Below are 21,686 nucleotides of genomic sequence, written 5' to 3'. Positions count from 1 at the left end.
AGTGGCTATACTCTGTTGTGAGAACACAACACCTTCAGAAAGTTATCGAGCAGCCAGTTAAAGCTGTTTTATAGACTTTAAGAATGACAGTCACTGTCTGTTAAATCAACTAGTGTTTGATTTTAAAACATTTTTTGTGCACAGTCAAATCATTAATTTTACTTCAGGCAATGTGGCCCATCGAAATTTAAGCTGTAGAACACCTGCAATTCTCCAGAAACTGCCCCTGCAGCTGTAATTGAACAATCCACCATAATGAACTTTAATGTAAGTTCCTGAAAGGTGATTTTTTAATCTTTGTGAAATGCGTAAAAAAACCAATGGCTCCCTGGAAAGTATGAAATTAATCTTAATCATTGCAGGCTTTTGAAAATGGACCCCAGTAATGAGATTTGTAGTTAATGGGCTAAAACTCTGATTTAGGTGTTTAAATTATGGTTAATGTAAAAAATTAATCAAAGTGAGGATTATTAAATCAGGAAGCTTGTTTCCTTTCAGTCCTTTTTAAAGTGACATGTTGTTGACTTCTGAAACAGGACCAGTTCTCTGAGTGAACTGATCCTCTGCTCGTCCACTCCTTCATTTCTCAGGCTCTTCCTCTTCCTTCCTCCCCCTCCACATAACAACTCTACCATATCAGGACAACAGTCTCATATTCCCTCTTTCTATATATATGTGTGTGTGTGTGTGTGTCTCTGTGTGAGTGTGTACATGTACGTTTAAGTGCACACTGTACTCTGGCCATCTAAGACTGTTGCTAGGCTACGACAGGAAGTGTCCTGCATAGTAAATGTGTCCGAGGGGGGGGGGGGTCTGTGTAATTGACTTGGCAAGGGCATAGACGTGCATGCAAAGAAACGAAATACACAAATACACACACACGCGCGCTGGAGAAGCACTTTTTTTTCTCACACACAAATACACACACACACACATCCCTGGGTATCATGACATCCATCAGCAGGTTGTATTAAGGCAGTGGTTTAAGGCAGGTTGGACTTGTCTAACTGAGGCTGCAAGAGAGTGATGAAGAGATGCTTCCCCTGTAGCCTGCAGTGCTTGTGTGTGTGTGCATGTGTGTGTGCGTGTGTGCATGTGTGTGTGCACGTGTGTGTGCGTGTGTGTATTTGGGTGCATGCTATGATTCTCTTTTTTTTAACGATCTTTCTGCTGCTATATGGAGCCGAACACCCAGAGAAACTCCTCCTCTTCATCTCCACATATCCGCGCCAAGTGCTCTGCGTACCTTCCACCCTCGGCGTTTTACTGTCACTTGACAAGTGCAATTAATCATAATTAGGTGTTTGGCGATGGTTTCTGCAGGAGGCGTGTCAGCCTGACAGCTCCCTCAGGCTGCACATGGTGACAGACGACAAGAGAGACGAGACAGAACTATGTTACAGGTACAATATAACCGGGTAAACAACATGATGAGCGGTGAATGTGATGAGAATACTTCAAACATGATTTATTTATTTTACTTTAACGAATATTAGGCCGGGACACGGACCCAGGTGCCCAGGACAGTTCCACTGGCCGAGGCACAGTGCTCCCGGCCCGGCCGCACTGGGAGCTCATGCACAGCTCCACAAAGTCCACTCACAGTGATTATTTTGGGTCTTTTCATCCATGTTTGGACAGTAACAAAGTTATTTTTATACATTTTTTACCGGCTCTGTCAGTAATTTACTGCTCCTCTCTTTGTCTCCATCGTTCGCACTGTGCACTTCTATCGTGGATGTTCCTGACTGACACGACACCCTAACCATACATGACACTATTTCCTCCCCAACACATTTAGGATGCAGCCTATCCGTCACACGTTATCAGACGATAAGTTCCAGACACAGAACAATACATTCACACCCACACCCCCCCACCCCCTCTGCGTGTTTTTGGGTCAGGAGGTAACCCACACAGAGACACTTAAATATGAGCACAGACACTTCACATTTAATCACACTTGCAACCTCCACCTTGCCCTGTGTGATCCTTTCTGCAGGAAGCTTTTACAAATACATTTACAAAGACAAATTTCCACCACACTACCACCAGGAGAGAGAGGGAGAGAGAAGGAATGATACGGACGCAGAGCAGATTAGTTTTTATTTACACTGAAACAAGGAGTTGATTGAGAGATAATTCTTTGCCAGCAACTTCGACAATTTATTAATTCCCTGGCGACCGTTGTGCTTTTGTCAGAGGAGAGAAGCAACTTTCACCGTTCAGCGTCGGCTCTGGGAACTTGGGAGGAGCATTTAAAATACCTGTGAACATTTTAATCACCTCATCAAAACAGTCATTTGTCGATCGATAGAAAGTTGAATATTCCCAAATTTCATTATCTTTGGGTTTGAGAATGTTAAATCACTCTGGGCAGGTTGAGATCCACATTTTTTTTATAATTTAAGATGATTTGACTTGAAAAAAGTCGATAATGACCACGATCAGAAGTTTCAGCCTAATCAGGAACTTCCATTTGAGAAGTGCAGCCGTTTTTAAGTTTAAACAACACCAGCGACAAATACACAACAGATATCATGAAACGTGTATGTAGCTGTAAATGACCTTGGTTTTATGAATGCATACTTATTTTGACGGGTGGAACCATCAGTTTTAAAAAAAACTGCACGGACGACGGCGAGTAACGAGTTTTTCCCGACGCGGCCGCCTGGAGGTTGATTGGAGATGAGCTGGGTATCGGTTTTGCCAATCGAGCGCAGCAAACGTAGTCAATTTGGTCTGGTATCGCTCACACACACCTGGCCTGGTGGTGTGTGTGTGTGTGAGTGTGTGAGTGACAGATGTGTCATATCACATTTGGTCAAATTACCTCTACGGGATTAAAGAGGCGGGGGGGGGGATATAGCGGGATTGGACACGTGTGAGATCATTTCATTGGAAGTGTCACTGCGATGATGGAAGGTAATGCACAGCACGCTCGGTAGAATTGATGGAAGCGTTTGTGTGCAGCAGCAAAACGGGAAGTGCGTTCGTTTTTGCTTTGTGGAGACACTCGGGTCTGCGTCACTTCAGTGCGGTTTGCAGGAGACATTATAGCAGAGGCAAAGTGAGAGGGCTGCAGGAAGTCAGCGCTTTGTGTCATATTTTCTTGTCAAGCTCGCAGCCGATCGCTGTTTCGCCGGTATTAGCGTTCGGCTCAGTCATGTTCACGTAGAACCTCGCTTTTCACAGGCCACTGGTCTGAGCTGTGAGGCATGAGAGAGGAGGAGGAGGAGGAGACGGAGAGTGCGAGGGACAGGGGAGACGGGGACGTACGGGAGACATTCGGAGGGAGGAAGGGATGGAATAATGAAAGGCATAAAGAGGAGATTGTGAGAAGTTAAGAGGGTTAGATGGTGAGCGAGAGAGAGAATCAGAGGGATAAGAGGGAAAGAGAGCCAGAGGGAACGAGTGAGAAACTGCGGATCTAGGTCAGAGAGGCAAAGCAGGCGACGGACGAGTGGAGGAAGGGATGAACGGGCCTGTGGGGCTCAGAGACGCTCGTTCTGAATGGGATGGATCAGGGAAAGAGAGTGAGGGCCATCCCAGAGAGAGAGAGAGAGAGAGAGAGAGAGAGAGAGAGAGAGAGAGAGAGAGAGAGAGAGAGAGAGAGAGAGAGAGAGAGAGAGAGAGAGAGAGAGAGAGAGAGCTAGCTCAGCTAGTTCAGGGACTAGTTCAAGATGAGACACCAACATTTATGTGTTAAGAAAGGAGCAAGAGCCTACAGCCGGTTAGCTTAGCTTAAAAACTGTTGAAAAAGACGGTTGCTAGGAAAAGACAGAAACAAGGGCGACCGAATAATATCAATACTGTGTCTCACTTTAGGGGCGGAATCCTTTGGGAGACACATTTTAAGACCAATTACGTCACAGCGGCGCTACTAGACTGTCTCTATTCAAAGGCTCTGACAAATGTGCCCTTCCACCCCCGAGCAACGGAGGCTCCACCGGGTGGATCCTTCCCGGCCCCGACATATCCCATGATTCATTGCGCTTCGGTGACAAACTGGCTGCGTTCGGAAAGTCCAAATAATCTTCTTGACCCCGATGGAATACGTCATGAGGTCAAGGAAAGTTGTGAAGGAGAAGCAGTAAGGAGTTAGGAAAGGAAAATCCGACTCAATTTACACTCGGTTACACAGTTAAAATAAACGTTCCTGTCTTAAACAGAATGACTCGTTTAGAGAAAAGATGTTTTCAGTTCTTGCAATTGGTTGTTGTTTGTAGCCAAGAGCACAAATGAACTAACTAACTAACTAACTAACTGGCAGAGGTGACAACACAACCACATTGATGCTCACATTTATTGTTCTGTATTCTTGTTGTTCATGAACAGTCAATTGGCTGAACAATCAATATTCATCCCAATATTGTTTTGATATTATTTCTATTTTAACACGCTATCCTTCTTTGGAAATACTATTTTATTTTGACATTTATAAAACCAAGGCCCACCTCTTTCCTCTGCCTTTATGAATTGGAAAACAAATGAAGAGGACAAGGAACGAGCGAGAGATGAAGATAAACAGACGGCGCTAATTCTTTTCTGCGGCTCCTGTCACACTGGGTCAGTTCTGATATAAGGGAGTTTGTCAGGTGGCTCCGAGTAATGAATCTTTACGCGGCTCTGATAATATCCATATCCAATATCCATTCACCACATTCGCATTCTCTCGCTCGCTCCCTCAGTCACTCTTGAACTCGCTCAATCATTATCTCTCTCCGTGCGTCTGTGTGCAGATGTGTGGGTGTTTGTAAGGCTTCTTCTGTCTGTGTGAGCAGTGGTTGAAAAGAATGGGGAATATCTTTTTTTGTATTTGCATGTGTCGGCAAGTGTGTGTGTGTGTGTGTCTGAGTTTTCTGGTTCGTAAGTGGCTGTAATCCCTTTGTTGGTCTCCAACAAAGCCAGTCCTTGTGCTTGTGGAATTGGGGCAGTCTGATCCTAATGAGAAATCCCTGTTCAATCTTTCCAGCTCTTATACTCTCACAGAATATTGTGTGTGTGTGTGTGTGTGTGTGTGTGTGTGTGTGTGTGTGTGTGTGTGTGTGTGTGTGTGTGTGTGTGTGTGTGTGTGTGTGTGTGTGTGTGTGTGTGTGTGTGTGTGTGTGTGTGTGTGTGTGTGTGTGTGTGTGTGTGAGATCACAGTGTTCAACCATTCAGTGGTGCTTAGTTTGCATTATGCAGAGCTGGATTTTGAGAAAAGTCTATTAATATAAAACTCAAACTTCCTCTTGAGCAATAAATCATCAAGTTCAAATGATTTATTCTTAATTCCAGATGAGCAGTTTAATGAGAAAATTGGAAACAAATGAAGAAATGTATTCCTACTTACAACAGAGAACACATTTCATGTCAGATTAAAACAATCCGTGATTATCTAGATAATCTAGCGTGAGGCTCATCTGAAAATGATCTTTGGGAAAGTTAATTTTTGATGTTTTACAAGACATGAGGGCAAAAAATGACTTAACTTCAGCAAAGCTCCACATTGTCTCTCAATTTTCACCTATTACTTAGTCTTTACTTTGAAATCTGAGCCCCAGTCCAAACACCAGGGCAGCTAATGGTTAAAAACATTACTTCTCAACCTCAGCGGAGTGTAAAGGACCAAGAATTTGAGTTTCCTACATTATTTCACAGTTGATAACTTTATACAACGAATAACCTCCAACTACTCACAAGCTATTTATCAAGTAAAGTGAGTGTTGGCGAGCGTTGAGGTTTCCTTGATCTGTTAAAGAGACATAAAAATAGAATGTGAAGCGGTGGGAATGACAAATGACCGGCAGCAGGGTGCAGAGACTATCTGCTTACTGTAAAAAAAATCACTCCTTCAAATGACACCAGCAGGTTTTAGCCGTGGACGGAACATGGCTCTGTTGTTGTTCCTCGCTTCTGTTGTGGCTGTGGTGCTCGTTATCAGAATGGCCCTTTGATTAGAGCCCTCAGGAGGCGCTTTAGAGCCAGACCCTTAATGCCATCTGGTTTATAACAGATCCTCCAGGAGAACAGTGTGGCCCTTGTTTGGCGTTTCTGTGTGTGTGTATGTGTGTGTGTGTGTATTTGTTTGTTTGTGCCACTGCTGCTGAGCTGTTCTTCTCAGACTGTAACATGCTAATCAGTTGATACCAGACAGGTGGAAGTAATGGCCGTCAGTGGTTTTAGCGTCTTCAGGCCTGTTAGCTTCATTAGCGCTCCGCAGCCGCAGATGCTCTGTTGCAAACGAACCACTTGGGCTTTCCAGTTTCGCCCCTGAGCTCCCAGTCTCCTGGTTCCTCGCCTCTTCGCTCCCCCAGGCTTCCTCCTGGCCTCGATATTACACAACCAAGGCTCGGCTGCGGAGCGGGATCAGTGTTTTGATAGTTCGCTGCTCTTGTGTGATATCTGGTGTCAAATGGGGTTTTACTGAAGCACAAGCCAACATTTTCAGATTGACGCTGATTCGGCGCTGATGTGAGGTTTGCCCGTTTGAACCGGTGGGAAGTTCTGTCACGTCCTCCACTTTATTTCATCAGAGATAACAAACGTCTTCTTGTTCTCAGCGGCTGACAAGCCTGCAATTTATATTTTTTTACAAAATGTGTGAAGTTTATTCACATACAACCGGAAAAAAGTTTGACCTAACCTATGATAAACAGATTTTCTCAGCCGCTGTAAACATAACGCAATGTTATACTGGTGTAAACAACCCGCAAGAAGAAAACATACATAGTTATTTGCTGCTAGTCCTTAGAGCTCTGAGCTGGGGCAGCCTGCAGGTTGAAGACTGTGGACAGACTGGAACTACATGCATGTCCCTCCGTCGCTGTCAAGCATCTGACAAAGAGGATCAAATGGCTTTTCCTTGGTCGGATTATTAAATGTTTATTCACTAAAGGCAAACAGGATTTTTGTATTTTATTTCTTAAAAAGCTGAGAAATTATTTGGCACTGATTGTACTCTTTACGTCGCCCCTGTGTGTTTTTTATGTGTGTGCAAAATAACTCAACAATACACGAATACATGGATTTTCACAAAACTTGGTGGGAACATTACTTGGGAGAGTTTTTCCAGTTGATTAACTGTCAGAGTTGATTTGTCAATGGTCAACAAAAATATGGCCCAAAGAACTTTTCCCAAGGTATCTCTATAAATAATAGGGCTAATATAAAACTTAACTAAATACAACACCAAAGCTTGTATAGATTAGAAATCTATTCCCAGTCTGATGCTTTCCGTTATATATTTAAAAATGCAGCTCAATATTTGACTGAAAGAGAAAGAGTAACGCACTAACGTTTGTCCTCTTTTTTTCTGTCTCCCTGTCTGTCCTTTTTCTCTCCTCCTCCCACCAGGGTCGCCATGTTAAGACCGGGCAGCTGGCAGCCATCAAGGTCATGGATGTCACTGGGGTAAGAAACACGGATACGTGCACTCTGGCACTAATTCACACGCACGCACGTTCCCGAGCTAAGTAAATAATCTCAAGTGATTATGCCAGCGTTGACCATGTCATCTTATTATGAGCGATGAGTCACTGCTGGTGTGTGTGTGTGTGTGTGTGTGTGACGCGGCAGAGAGGAAATGAGGACAGGCGTATTGCCATGGTAATATTAGTTGGAGTTATTAGGACAGCAGTGTGGTCTCAGGCGTGTCTGTTTAGCAGGAGGGAATCTCAGTCTATATTTAGACATCCCCTCACCCTACGTGTCCCTGTCAGCACTCAGCTGCCAGCAAGACAATGAAGGTCTGCAGGAATGAGGCAAACAAAGGAACCAATGAGGGAATGAGAGCGCACGTTAATGAATGAATAAGGAAATGAGCAAACTGTGCGCAGGAAGGTGTTGGGAGAGGAATGAATGAATGAGCAGAGGCAGAGAATAATGAATGAATCTGAATGAAACTGTGTATAAATGTGTGTGAGTAAATCCAATAAAAATGAATGAGTGTGTTAATTAATGATGGAATATTAAACAAAGGCCAAACACATGATTGCAGAGTAAATGAGCTGCTACTGTACAAAAATCAGCTTGTTTTTGTTTCCCTTCATCAATGAGCTCTTAATTAACCAATCAAGGCTTAATTTCCTGACTTTGCAGATAATGAATAAGAAATGAGATGTTTTGAAGTAATCAGCTGCCAGCGACCGTAACAGCTTGTTTCAAGCAGCTGCTTTTGGCTTCGCCCTTTTGAAATGCAAGTAGCCGAACACTGATGCTTGATGGCGACTGTGGATAATTCAAGGTCGAGCAGTGTGCATCGCAGAAAAAAACAAACATTTAGCAGGATTTTAAATGATTCAAAACGCAAATTCATCAACAAATTGAACTCTGTCTGCTCCGTCACCTAACGTGCGTGGGAGCGGCGGTCGCAAATAGAGGTCGTGCTTTAATACCTGTTGATTTGTCTTGTTCCTTGTGTGTGTGTGTGTGTGTGTGTGTCTGTGTGTGTGTGTGTGTGTGTGTGTGTGTGTGTGTGTGTGTCTGTGTGTGTGTGTGTGTGTGTGTGTCAGGATGAGGAAGAGGAGATTAAAGCGGAAATCAACATGCTGAAGAAATACAGTCACCATCGGAACATTGCCACCTACTATGGAGCGTTCATCAAGAAGAACCCTCCCGGCGTCGATGACCAGCTTTGGGTAAGACTTTACTTTTGTGTGTTAGTGCAATGTTTATACCTCAGATCTGTCAAATGTGTTGCTGTTTGTCGTTCTCTGCTTGTAAAGAAGAGTTTAAAACCACAACCTTCACTCGGGAGCAAAATTAAGTCTTTTAGCTTCAAAGAAATACAAATCTGAATTGTGATAGTAGTTGTAGTGATGCATGTGGTGACTGTAGGTTTGTGTGTACTGGGATATGTGTATATATATATATATACTTAGTGTGTATGTGTGTGAAACATAAGGGATATGAATGAGTACGTGGCTGACTGGCTGCTGCAATAAATCATGTGTTAACGTGATCTGAGGGAGCTCTCTCTTCTCTGATCCTGTAGCATTCATCACGCAGCAATGAGAGGACACACACACACACACACACACACACACACACACACACACACACACACACACACTAGCCAGATCTACTGCCTGCTCAATTCCCACTGACTCAACAGCCGGCTCTTTTCTCTGAGCATGTTCGTTAGAGAAGAGTTTTATGTTGGTATGTTTTTACATTTGTCTCATTGTGTTTCTGTCTCTGTGTGTGTGTGTGTGTCTGAAATCCTTGTGCGTGGCCTGGATGAGAGGGGCTCGGCCATTACTCACCAACTTCCTCTCTCCCTTTTAATCCTGAGCGATGATGAAGGGAGCTGGAAGCAGGGCCAGAAGTGTCCAGCTGAAATTTTGGCTGCAAACGTCCGCGGATGTGAGAGAGGACAGCAGAGGAGGAGGAGGAGGAGGAAGAGGAAGAGGGAGAGAGAGGGTAGATAGAAAGGGCACATTGTGTTTGGGTGAAGAGATGGACTCGATTCCTTCATGTGATCCCGTGACCCTGTTGAGTCAGTTTATACCAGAAGTCTCTGTGGAGTGTGTGTTCGGAGGGAATGACAAAGAGAGATTGTGTGAACGTGGCTGTGTGTGTGTGTTTCTGCTGCTGTTACGGTGATGTGAGTGTGGATTCTGTGTACGTCCTTCAAAATGTGCATCATGGTAAACACATCACTTTCTATTCTGTGCACATGCATGAGTACGGGTCAACAAAATACAGTTTATTTGAGAGATAGTCTTACTGAACCTATTTGCAGAGCCTGATCAATACCAGGCCCAATACGCCCTGAACAGTACCAGTACCTCAGAATCATATAAACCAAATAAGTATATATCAGCCAATCCTTGTTGTGATGATGATATATATTCATCTGTAAAGATATTTTCTAGTTAAAAGTCGAATTTAAAATAGAAAAAACGTTTATTCTTTATTTGATTAATCAATCGATAATAATAATTAACCAGATCTTTCAATAACTGCTTAATCGTGTCATTTACAACTCAAACATTTGCATTTCAAGCTTCTGAAAGGGAAGAATTGTCTTTGTTTTCTCTTGCCTTGCTTTAAATTAATATTTTAGGGGTTTGAACTGCCCCGGGAAAAGCAAGATATCTTAACGTTTACTTTGTCTTATTGAAAATTCTTCACTGGTATCTTTCTACCCCCCTAATGTTTTAAATACCAATGGATTAAGAAGTTGCTCAAGTAACTAAACAGTTGATAAATAGGTAATGAAAAAGATTAGTTGCAGTCCTGAGTAACAACAGCTGTGAAATTGAGTGAAACACTGAAACTACAGTGTGTAAGATTAATGAGATCACTCAAAAATACGTGAATTACAATGTTTCTTGCATTTTAATGCCAGTTCCGATATATCTGTATTAACCGAAAATGTCCATGTTTGAAGCAAAAAGATCAATTAATCTTTGTTGTTAATGAATATATGAAATTGAGAAAATGTCTCCCTGTTTATCTCATTAAGTTGCTTTACGCGTGTTTTTGGTTTCGGCCTGAAACACACCCGACACCAGCGTGCTTCTTACTGCACAGCAGCCAATAACCATCCTTGTACGTGTGCAGCTGGTCATGGAGTTCTGTGGAGCCGGATCCGTGACGGACCTGATCAAGAACACCAAGGGGAATTCTCTGAAAGAGGAGTGGACCGCTTACATCTGCAGAGAGATTCTCAGGGTACGTAGCCACATCTCACACATATGTCTTTATATATATATACGATATTGCTCATACAATACAACAAACAGACACTTTACAGGGGAAATAATATTGTTAGGGCTGGAAAATGGGAAAATATCAGGAGTTATTCTTCCAAATCTCACTGTATATTTTTATGTATTTATTTTTCAAATTGAACTGATTGTATCCATCCACTATGTTCCATGGGAATGCAATTAGTTGTTTCATCTTGTTTTTAAAGAAACCAACTAATAAAGAAATAATACTAAGACAGTAAAAACTAAATAGTCCCATGATAGTGCATCTACTGCTGCTGCTACCGCACAAAGACTTTTTTTTCTTCTAAAGATAATCACAGTAATAATAATGGTCACGACTTCATGGTGTGTCTGTGTGACTGTCTGCAGGGTCTGACTCATCTCCACCAGCACAAGGTCATCCACCGAGACATCAAGGGGCAGAACGTCCTGCTGACGGAGAACGCAGAGGTCAAACTGGGTCAGTCTGTCATCCAACCCCCGCTTGATACAAAAAGGGCTTTAGGATTGGGAGGGCAGTGGGATAAAGTTTCAAATGGCTCGGAGGTGTGTGTGTGTGTGTGTGTGTGTGTGTGTGTTTGTGTGTTTGTGAGGCTCTTCTTTTTTCCTTTTTCTGCTGAACACCAGCCGACTCATCTCTCTGTAGCTCTGCCACTGCTCCTGGTGCAGACTGCTGAAGAAGGAACTCTCTCTCTCTCTCTCTCTCTCTCTCTCTCTCTCTCTCTCTCTCTCTTTCCTCCTCTGTGCCTCTCTGTCTCTTTCTGTTTCGCTCTCCCCTCAAGGCCCAGTGGGGAGGGGATTATAAAGTGCGTGCGTGCGTTTGTAAATCGGGCAGGCTATTGCAGGTTGGGTAATGCTTTCCTGTTTAGACTCCATTATGGAAGCCACCAAATGCCCACAGGTATAATTGTGCATCAGCGCACACTGAAGACAAAAACATGCATCAAACATAACCCAAAATTGTGTGTGTGTGTTTGTGTGTCTGCCGTGCAGTGGACTTTGGTGTTTCGGCCCAGCTGGACAGGACGGTAGGTCGGAGAAACACATTTATCGGGACCCCGTATTGGATGGCGCCGGAGGTCATCGCTTGCGACGAGAACCCTGAAGCCACGTACGACTTCAAGGTGCGTTAACGACCACACTCCCTCTGATAGATGTCCGTGTGTCTCTCGAGGTCGTCTTTTAATCATCCCGAGTATTTATGCCCTGTGTCTGTTTCACTGCAGAGTGATTTATGGTCCCTGGGAATCACGGCAATCGAGATGGCTGAGGGAGCACCACGTACGTACCCACTCAATTACCCCCGCACCCCCCCACACATCATTTCTCAGTGCAACTTCAGTAGATCACCAGTGCGATAATTTTTCAATCCCGGCCAATGCGACTTATCTTAAGCCATAATTTTAATGAAGGCCGAGCAGTGGGTATAAAATTAGTTGTCAAATTACTGGGCCTCTGCCTGAAACCTCTGGACGATAACCTCAGTGTTTCCTGCTTTGCCTGTTCATAATCTGATTCCTATAGGTGCTCGCTCACTGTCTGTATGATTAGAAGCGAGCGTGACTTGTTTCTCCCCCCCCCCAAGTAAAGTTAATAACTAATTTTCTTGTTTCAATCTGCACACGCTACAGTGAGTAATTGGTCTTTAGAATCAAAATCATGAATCTGTATGGGAATCAGAGACTGAGTGAACACAAAGTAAAAGCATAAATTAGGATTTTTAGCAAAAACAGCAGTTAACCCCTGGCTGACGGTGTGAAGGTCGAATATCCAGTATCTAATGTTATAGCAGCACGTGCACCATCTGTGAGAGTGAGAACCATCTTAAGGTTTTCTATAAGAAGACAAGACCAAGTCGACATTATCAGTATCGACAGCGTATATTCATCACGTGAGGGATAACTCCAGTTGACTTTGACTTTATGACATAATATATATAACGTTTGGTACAATTGGCCACAAACGTTGATCCTAACTGTGATATCTGCCTCTTCAGCGCTGTGCGACATGCACCCAATGAGAGCCCTCTTCCTCATCCCACGCAACCCTGCGCCCAGACTCAAGTCAAAGAAGTGGTGAGTGTGTATCTCGGTCATTGTGTCGCGGTTTGGACAATTGAGAGCAACATGAATAAAATGGGTACAGAAACTCAGTAGATTGGATGCAATGCTACTGACCATGTGTCTGTAGTTTATGTAAAGATAAATGTATATGATATGTTATGTACTTTCTCAGAAATCCTTTTAAAGTAATATTTTGTGCAAAATCAAGAGTCTCTGTTGCACAAACCTTACAAGAAAAAAATATCATCTCATTTTAACCTCATGTGTGCAGGTTTATATCTGTTAAACGCTCTTATGTTTACATTACTTACATCAATCACTCGTATTCTGCATGCACAGTGACGGTGCGAGTTTTTCATTTGCGTAACCCGCTGTACGCTTGTTTGGGTTTCAGGTCAAAGAAGTTCCAGTCGTTCATAGAGAGCTGTCTGGTGAAGAGCCACGGCCAGAGACCCAGCACGGAGCAGCTGCTCAAGCACCCGTTCATCAGGGACCTGCCCAACGAGCGGCAGGTCCGCATCCAGCTGAAGGACCACATCGACCGCACCAAGAAGAAGAGGGGCGAGAGGGGTGAGAGAACGGCGGACACGCGTGGATTTAAATACAGACATAAAGAAAGATTTACAAGTTTGGCAAGTGGGGGGGGTGCAGTTTGCGAGGGTCTCTCAATCAAAACAATAACAGAGGACCTAGTTTGATGATGTCGTGAAGCAGCGTGGGATCATGGGAGTTGTTGTCTTCACCCCCATTTGGCTATGAAAAGTTACCTTAGATCACGTATTAAAGTTTTATTTGCTTTAGGCAGCGAACCACAGTGAATAATCACTTTTATGAGTGACCAATGAAAAACAGTACAGATGCTGAAGTTGCATGTGTGGAGCTTTAAGGTTGAGATGTAAAAGACTTTGACATTTACACTCAGATCCAGGTCCTCACACATTAATGGTTTTCACCTAGCGGGGGGGGGGAAAAGAAAGTGACAGACTTCCATTCCACTCCACCACGTCACACAAACTCTCACTCTAAGTGTCTGAGTGATGGATTGAGACTCGCACACTGAACTGAGCAGCAAGAGTCGCTTCGAGACACGACACTGCGGGGTTGATACAGTGATGATGTATGGAAATCTGTCTTGTGATTGCTTTGTCACATTCCGGGCACCAGTCTCAGGGAGAGCTGTGCCGCTTGTAAAGCCGTTATGCTTCCAGCCCCGTTTGCCTGAAAGAGCTCCGAGCGAATGTTCTCCATCTCGCTACAACACACAGTCAAATTACAATTTATACTCTTATTCAAAGTGGCTAAAAGAAAGTGCCCTGCAGGAGTGGGGATCTGGGAACGCCAGGATCGTGAGCTGTTTAGTAATGAGCAGAAGGAGTTCAAGTGAAACATGCAAATAATGAAGTTGAATGACTTCGCTCTCTGTTGGATTTTTACCTAACTCGCTCACTCTGGCTTTGTTATCTCAATTCTTTCCTTCTCTCCGTTCCCTCAGATGAGACAGAGTACGAGTACAGTGGCAGTGAAGAGGAGGACGAAGAAAGAGACATGGGTGAACCGAGGTCAGTACCTTCACAGTATCTCTAACACATCCGACATCTCCTCACTTGACTCTAACTCGTCCTGACCTTCTCATCGGCTCCAGCTCCATCATCAATGGCCCCGGGGAGTCCACCCTGAGGCGGGACTTCCTGCGCCTCCAGCTGGCCAACAAGGAGCGCTCGGAGGCGCAGCGGCGGCAGCAGATGGAGCAGCAGCAGAACGAGGAGCACAAGCGCTTACTGTTGGTCGAGAGACAGAAACGCATCGAGGAGCAGAAGGAGCAGCGGCGGCGGCTGGAGGAGGTAACCGGGAGGAGGTTAAAGTGTAGCCATGACCTTAGGTGGACCTTAGGTATTTACAGAAGATCACTTGAAAATAATCAAATTCATCAGTGCATTGAAGAGCCAGTGGAAGCTCTCACTTTAAGACCTATTTTCAAAACATCATTTGTCCTGGTTCTGGCTGTTCAAACTTAGAAAACTCTACATTCACCATTTGGTAGAAGCTGAGAGAGGGGAGAGAGATCAAGCGGCACACACGCACACACACACACACACACACACACACACACACACACACACACATACACATACACACAGCCCTTTCCCCAGCGTCCCTCTCTTAGTTCCAGAGAGCAGGCTTACAGAAGGAAATCCTCAGCCCATAATCAGTGCACTCGCTCTGGGTTCCCACCAGGGTTTGCCTCCCAACGCACGGCTAAGCACCATGACTCGACTCAACCAACATGACCTCTCCACTCAGGGCCAAGTCTGTGTGGCTTTTAGTGTGTGTGTGTGTCTGAGCCAACACGTGTTTGTGTATTTGGACTTCCTTTACAATTCCCTCTATTATTAATACAAAAACAAATGTGCACATCAAAGTTCTAACGTTTGATTCTGCTGAGGCGCGATTTCTTAACTTGTGTTGAAAATGGACAGTACATAGTTCGCCGCGATACTGAATCCTCTTGTGCTTCTGGTTCTTCCGACAGCAGCAGCAGCGAGAACGTGAGCTGAGGAAACAGCACGAGAGGGAACAGAGGAGGCGCTACGAGGAAATGGAGCAGCTCCGCAGAGAGGAGGAGAGGAGGCACGCGGAGAGAGAACAGGTTGGTACAGTTGTTAAGGGTTTCCAAAAAAAACAACCTGCATGTGAATATCCAGATTGATGTCACCGAAATGTGCAACGTGATGATGTTGACTCCAAAATCCCTCATTCGCCCTTAAACTCTTGTTGTTCTCTGTCTCTTCTTTTATCCTCCTGAGTCACTTGAGCACTTGTCTCCTTAAATTACCTCAGGGACATATTTTTCTAACCTCTTTTTTTTTTTCAAATTTCTGCTTCAGACACATAGAACTTGAACATTTTCAATCAGATATGATACAGTTGCGCAGCACAAAGCCCAGGCCCCCATCCCCGTTAGTTGTTATGTCACTTTCTGTTTTTCAGCTGCTGGGTTCTTGCATGCAAAACATGTAAACATTTCTATCTGATTAAGGCAGTTTTTTTTAGCCTCATTTTAGTCTGACTGCAAACGAAATGTTAGAATTTAAATGTAGAAAAAGTCTGTGTCTATCGTTTCGCCCTGAATTTAAGAAACTATGATCCAGAAGAGGAAATTTATGAATATCTTAAAGGTTCAATGTGTAGAGTTCAGTGACATCTAGTGGTGAAGTTGCATGTTGCAGCTGAGTCCCCCTCACCTCCCCCTTCCCTTACACACTGGACCTTTTAAGAGCTGATTGTTTTGAAATAGTTGTAATTGCAAGTGTTGTGCAGCTAATGTTTGCAATAGTTCATGTTCCCTGAGGAAGAGAAATTCTCAGTAATCTTATCTACTATATGAACTAGTCCGTGCTTGTGTAACCGCTTAAAACCTCTTGATCAGGCTTCCCTTAGTTATGCTGCTTTAGGCCACAGCTGCTGAGGGAACTGTTCACAATAAGGCCAGAAAAATGGCTGCACTCCATGAGAGTGCTAGTGGTTATGTCCGCTGACAGCTGCGATATTTTATGATCTCTTAGAAAATTATAAGCCAAAATAGTTGCGTTTTTGAGCTGTTGTGAAATAACACATCTAAGTAATTCTCTAAATTATATGGAATCCACACACGTCTCTCCAGATTAGCTCCTTGGATTACTACCCTCGCGATGAAGAGATAAATCATCGGTCGACATTATTGGATTACGAGACTTCATGCGCAGTTATTTACAGAAAGAGACGGACTCCTCTTTCAGTTTTAGCTCGGAATCCTTGTTAGAAAGTAAAATGATTATAATGATCCTATTAGGTTTTCCATTATAATATGTGCCGACCACAAAGTGTTACAGATGTGGAGATTTAAACATCTGTGGGTCCTGTTTGTTTCTCCAACTCGTGCTATTTCTAGGATCCGTGTTCTACTTTTGGTTCGGCGGCTGTATGAACTGTAGTCTGATTGTTCTGTTGTTTATCTTTGCTTCGCTCTCTTCAGACAATTCTCTCTCGTGTCCTCTCATTGAACTTACTGCCGCTCTGGTGTGTGTGTGTGTTTTTTATGTCTTTCCTGCTCGGTCTTTATCTCTGATGCTCTCCTCCCACGCTTTACTAGTGTTTTAGAAATACATCCTCCAACCTCTCTTCTTCCACCGTCTCTTTGTCCTGTTGCCTCTGTTGTGCATTGCAGCTTCATCGTGGCTTCTGAGTCTCACCTTCTCTCCTCCATTCGCAGCCACCTCTGGAGATTCTCTTCTCCATTTCTCTTTCTCTCTCTGTTCTGATGTTCAGATTTCCTGAAAAACTTTTTTTTTTACTATTTCTCTGTCCTCGTGCTGCCTTGCTGCTCAGGAGTATATCCGTAGACAGCTGGAAGAGGAGCAGAGGCAGTTAGAGATTCTCCAGCAGCAGCTACTGCAGGAACAGGCGTTACTCATGGTAACCATAGTCCTCCCACGTCACTACCGCCCCCCCCCATCTGTGCTGTGTGACCCCCCATATCCCCACTGCATGCGCCCGATTGGCAGTTGAGGAACTGACTGTGAGGGAAGTCACAGTCTGAGTCACTCGGCGCGATCGCAACAGATTTTGAGGAAAAAGCATGAAGTTGCGATGCTTGACTTCATTCAGATCTCTGATTGCATGTACCGAACTGTAAGTTGGCTGGATCTCAAAAGATTCCCCAGAGGGTGAAGAAAAACAGTTTTGTCAGTGCCAAATTATGTTGGCCAAGACAAATTGCAGAAATAGGACATTGATGTTTTCCAGAGAGGATATTTCTCTCATGGCCTTGTCTGGTCCGGGGCATAGGGGGTCCAGAGGGCAACAGTTTAGTGCTTTATTTGTGCAAGAAATACCAAAGTAGGTCTTGCAGTATTTGTCCGCTGTTCCTTTTGAGATCCAACCCAAACAAAACTGCTCAGGCCACAGGATTGATTCCAAACACCAAAACCCAGGGATGTGCTTTGGCTTCATTCAGCCAACCTCCCTAGTAACATCCCCCAAACTAAAGTTCTTCACGTATCCCAAAACGTGCCCGAATACGAAAAATGTACCAGGAATGTTCTACACGACTTTTACCAATCTACCTTTTGAAATCTGGGACCTGCACCCGTGCAGAACAGAGAAACGCTGGAGCCGGACCCGGCACCAATTTGACATTTTACAAACAATACAAAATGTCGGTGTCTTACGTAATGTAACAGCACGTATCTGCAGCTTTCTCTCCTGTGCATGGCTGAGATGCATAAAATCCATCCTTCAAAAAACGTTTTGTAAAATACATCCAGGTTTTCTGTTGTTCCTCTCTTACTGATTGAGATCTCAACTTAATCCACTCAGATTAAAAGTCAATTTATCGCCACGGTGACGAATGCGACTCGTTTACAATCACTTTACACACACACAGGAATTCCATCAGCACTATCTGACATGGCCATAATGTTTTATCAGACCCCCCTAAACCTTATGTTTGGTATCAGGCTTAAAATTGTGACTATAATTGTGAAAAGTGTGTGTTTTCATGTTTCATACCCCAGTTACCCATATGTGTGTGTATCTGTCTTGCATGGTCTGTGAAAGGGAGATATAGTATTTGCAAATACTTGAAAGATAACACAAGTTCATCAAGTGTCCTACTGGGAATTTGCAGCTTAATTGTATACTTAACTGGTAAAATCCAAGTTAAGTTATCCAAATTTGAGTAAATACTGAGGATTATTTGCAACTACTAATTTTCACACTGCTGATCATTAATGGGGTTGAATATTGTGTAACAATAACTTCTCTGTGTCTGCGTTGACCTGTGACTCCCTCTGTGTTTCTCTCGTATCATCTCTTCCTCAACCTCGTAATCTTTCTTCCTCTCCCATCCTCCATCCAGGAGTACAAGCGTAAGCAGATAGAGGAGCAGCGGCAGGCGGAGCGGCTCCAGAGGCAGCTCCATCAGGAGCGAGCCTACTTGGTGTCTCTGCAGCAGCAGCAGCAGCAGCAGCAGCAGGAGGGAAGGCAAGCAGAGAAGAAACCGCTCTACCACTACAAAGATGTCATCAATCCTGCAGACAAGCCTGCCTGGGCTAAAGAGGTAAGTCCCCACCATGCATGAAATACAAAAAACATGCATGTGGATCTGAAAACGTGACTTACCTCTTTCAATGTGTTGGACTCCTTTTGCACCTTCACATACCAGCGGCCTTTTTGTGTTGTTAATATCTTATTCGACAGGTCTCACGAGAAGCCGTGGTCCTGTAAGAGTCTGCACATACCTGAGAATTAATGCTGCTGCTTTGATACTGTGATGTCTACTCTGAGTGTTTGTTATGTCACTTACCTTCCTCTGACTCTGACTTCTAGGTCCCGAAGCAGCAGAATGCTCATGGTAACCCACCCCAGTCGCAACTACGACATCACCAGTCATTCAACCAACCAGTTTCCCCACCTGGCTCTCAAGTCCAACCCAGATCCCAAGCCCCTAAGCGAACCCAGTCCCACCTCTCCCCACACGTTCCCCATATCCGTATATCAGTAGACAACTCAGAACCCTTAGATCCGGCGCTGAAGCAGGAGATAAGTCAGCAGGTCAGAGAGCTGAGGGCTCAGAAAGTCGATAAGAGGAGCTGCAGTCCAGGGAGGAACCAGAACCATGCTGCTGACCAAGGACACATTAACGGCCCTATGAGGAGCAATAAACTGCATTCTAGTCCAGGGCCACTGAACCAGTCTCATCCAGTGCACAATCCTAGAGACAGGTCTATCTCTACACCTGCACCCAGTAGGGTAGGCATCCAGGGGCAATTGTCTCCAGACCAGCACTTTAAGGCCGTTCACCTTCATCCTCTGGCCCCAGGACAGATGCAGAAATTCCAGTCTGGATCAAAACCTGTTTCCATCATTCCTATCAGACCGGTTAGTCGTGCCCGTTCGCACTCACCCTGCCATAGACTAGACGTAGATATAGAACCCTGGGAAGAACAGTTTGGAGGGATGAGGCCAACTCTCAGCCTCAACAGCATCAACAACCTCAGTATTCCCTCAGAGTGCAATTCCCCAGTTTTTTCCTCTGATGAATTCCTCTCTGCGTCCTGTCCTGAAGGCACTCTCCGCCCGGCCCTCACCAAACCAAGGATCCCCTTCTCCCCTGACTCCTACCTGGGCAATCTCCTTCTCGTCCCTGATTACTGCCTTTCCCCTCCCTCAGGCAGAGGAGGATCGATGAGTAGTAGCTCCTCTATGTCTGACCTGGCTTCTCCCTCAGCAGACATCTTCTCACTGAAGCCGTCTAAGGGGCATCAAATTCATAGATGCTCCACTGAGCAGATATCAGTCAGCCCAACAAACCTCACCTCCTCTGTTTGGCTTTCATCCTCACCTCTTTCCACACACCTCCCCCTCCTACAGCCCCAAATGCATTAGAACCTTTTTTCCCTCCATCTCTCTGTATAGCCTTTCCTTTGGATTATAGACCCTTCTCGAAAGCACATATATATATATATATATATATATATATATATATATATATATATATATATATATATATATATATATATATATATACATACATATATAAGAACAACCACACACACGCCAAAATGTTTGTACTTCTGTAGTTGTGATTGAAACAACTAATGCTGTGACGTCCCACACACAGACAGACGGACTAGAAATTAGTAGATCGATTCATTCTCCCCCCCAACGCAACTGCACGAGGAATCCTAACACTGGGATTCATCCGTCACTCGGGGTGAAGTCCTCATAGTACACAGCAGTACACATACAGTGCATACAATTCACAAACATACACACTTTGTACATTAAAGCTCTGTAAAGAAATATAACCACATTTATCTCTATCAAGCTTGACATTACTTTTGAAAATACTTTTTACATTGAATGTATTTGATGCTGGTCGTTGCAGCTTTCTTTCTGAAACTGTAAAAGGGACCTACGGTAAATTGGATGCGGTTTTTTTTGCACCGATTTTTTTATAGTAAATAGAATTTGCCTTATTACTGGTCATGCGAGTGGCTTATACATACGTTTGAATTATCTACTTTTTTACTTTTTCATAAATTGCATGTCGGCTACTTCAGTGGTCTGTTAACTTATCGACAGAATACTTAAAACCCCAATTCACAGCTTTTCAAAATACAATTTATTCAGCACAAGGCATTGCAGCACCCGCCTCCATTGACTGCAGGGCTCTGTTTGCCTGTTTATTCACATTTTATTAAAGTTATTGTGCATCCAAATTGCACCAAATTCCTCAGGCCGTTAACAACACACACAAGCCAAGAGTGAAGCTGATATCGGTTTTGTGAAGTATGCGTTCCACACATACAGAGAAATAATCTACTGGGAAGGAAATCCAGAGAAGAGGTGCAGGGGATCATCCAATATCCCCCCAATTTGTCAACCTCCGCCCTTTATTAAGCCCACACCCTGCCGGCCCCATTGTGACCCTCATCGCCCCATATCCCACAATGCCCCATGGCAAGCCCTGCTTCATCAGGGACACCAACTTCCTTGTAGGTTAGTCAACCACTCGATTCAAATCCAGGCTTGGTGATGGGTGCTGGCCAAGTGGTGATGGGATCCTTCTAACAAACGAGGAAGCCGTTGTCCTCCATCTCTTTTCTCTGTCCTTTCTTTGCGTAGATGCAGCCGCGGTCGTAATTAACTTCCTCCCATGCTCTGTTGTTCCCTCTCTTAGTATCTCTGCCACAGCAGAAAGAGCTTTTGGGTGGTAGGCTTGTGACAAAGACTTCAAAGAGTTTAGCAGCACTACCCAAAAGGTTTTTCTCCTGTGAAGGGATCCTCTAATAGTAATCTTTCTTTCTCTTGTAGGTCAGCTGATGTTAATGCTAACTTTGATCACACACTGCCTCCACAGATCAAACTCTTCGATCTC

General features: G+C 44.2%; 1 protein-coding gene across 20 annotated transcripts in view; it reads left to right on the top strand.

The window, feature by feature from the left end:
* tnika (TRAF2 and NCK interacting kinase a) overlaps window positions 1-21,686 on the top strand; it is a 60,039-nt gene that overhangs the window by 22,377 nt on the left and 15,976 nt on the right. For 7 of the 20 annotated variants that reach the window (XM_035167759.2, XM_035167764.2, XM_035167761.2 and 4 more), the window contains exons 3-15: window positions 7,339-7,395; window positions 8,496-8,621; window positions 10,552-10,662; window positions 11,073-11,163; window positions 11,697-11,827; window positions 11,930-11,984; window positions 12,700-12,778; window positions 13,161-13,336; window positions 14,259-14,325; window positions 14,409-14,607; window positions 15,297-15,413; window positions 17,132-17,218; window positions 18,663-18,863. In XM_035167759.2, coding sequence (XP_035023650.1) covers window positions 7,339-7,395; window positions 8,496-8,621; window positions 10,552-10,662; window positions 11,073-11,163; window positions 11,697-11,827; window positions 11,930-11,984; window positions 12,700-12,778; window positions 13,161-13,336; window positions 14,259-14,325; window positions 14,409-14,607; window positions 15,297-15,413; window positions 17,132-17,218; window positions 18,663-18,863 — 1,497 coding nt within the window. Of the gene's footprint in view, window positions 1-7,338; window positions 7,396-8,495; window positions 8,622-10,551; window positions 10,663-11,072; window positions 11,164-11,696; window positions 11,828-11,929; window positions 11,985-12,699; window positions 12,779-13,160; window positions 13,337-14,258; window positions 14,326-14,408; window positions 14,608-15,296; window positions 15,414-17,131; window positions 17,219-18,662; window positions 18,864-19,132; window positions 19,685-21,686 lie in introns of all 20 variants that reach the window. The other 13 variants (XM_035167752.2, XM_035167749.2, XM_035167748.2 and 10 more) reach the window with 3 other exon arrangements.

This window comes from Hippoglossus stenolepis, chromosome 10 (assembly GCF_022539355.2).
Source record: "Hippoglossus stenolepis isolate QCI-W04-F060 chromosome 10, HSTE1.2, whole genome shotgun sequence".
Classification (NCBI taxonomy): Eukaryota; Metazoa; Chordata; class Actinopteri; order Pleuronectiformes; family Pleuronectidae; genus Hippoglossus; species Hippoglossus stenolepis.
The sequence above is the reverse complement of the archived record's forward strand: the minus strand, read 5'-3'. Positions and strand labels throughout refer to the sequence as shown.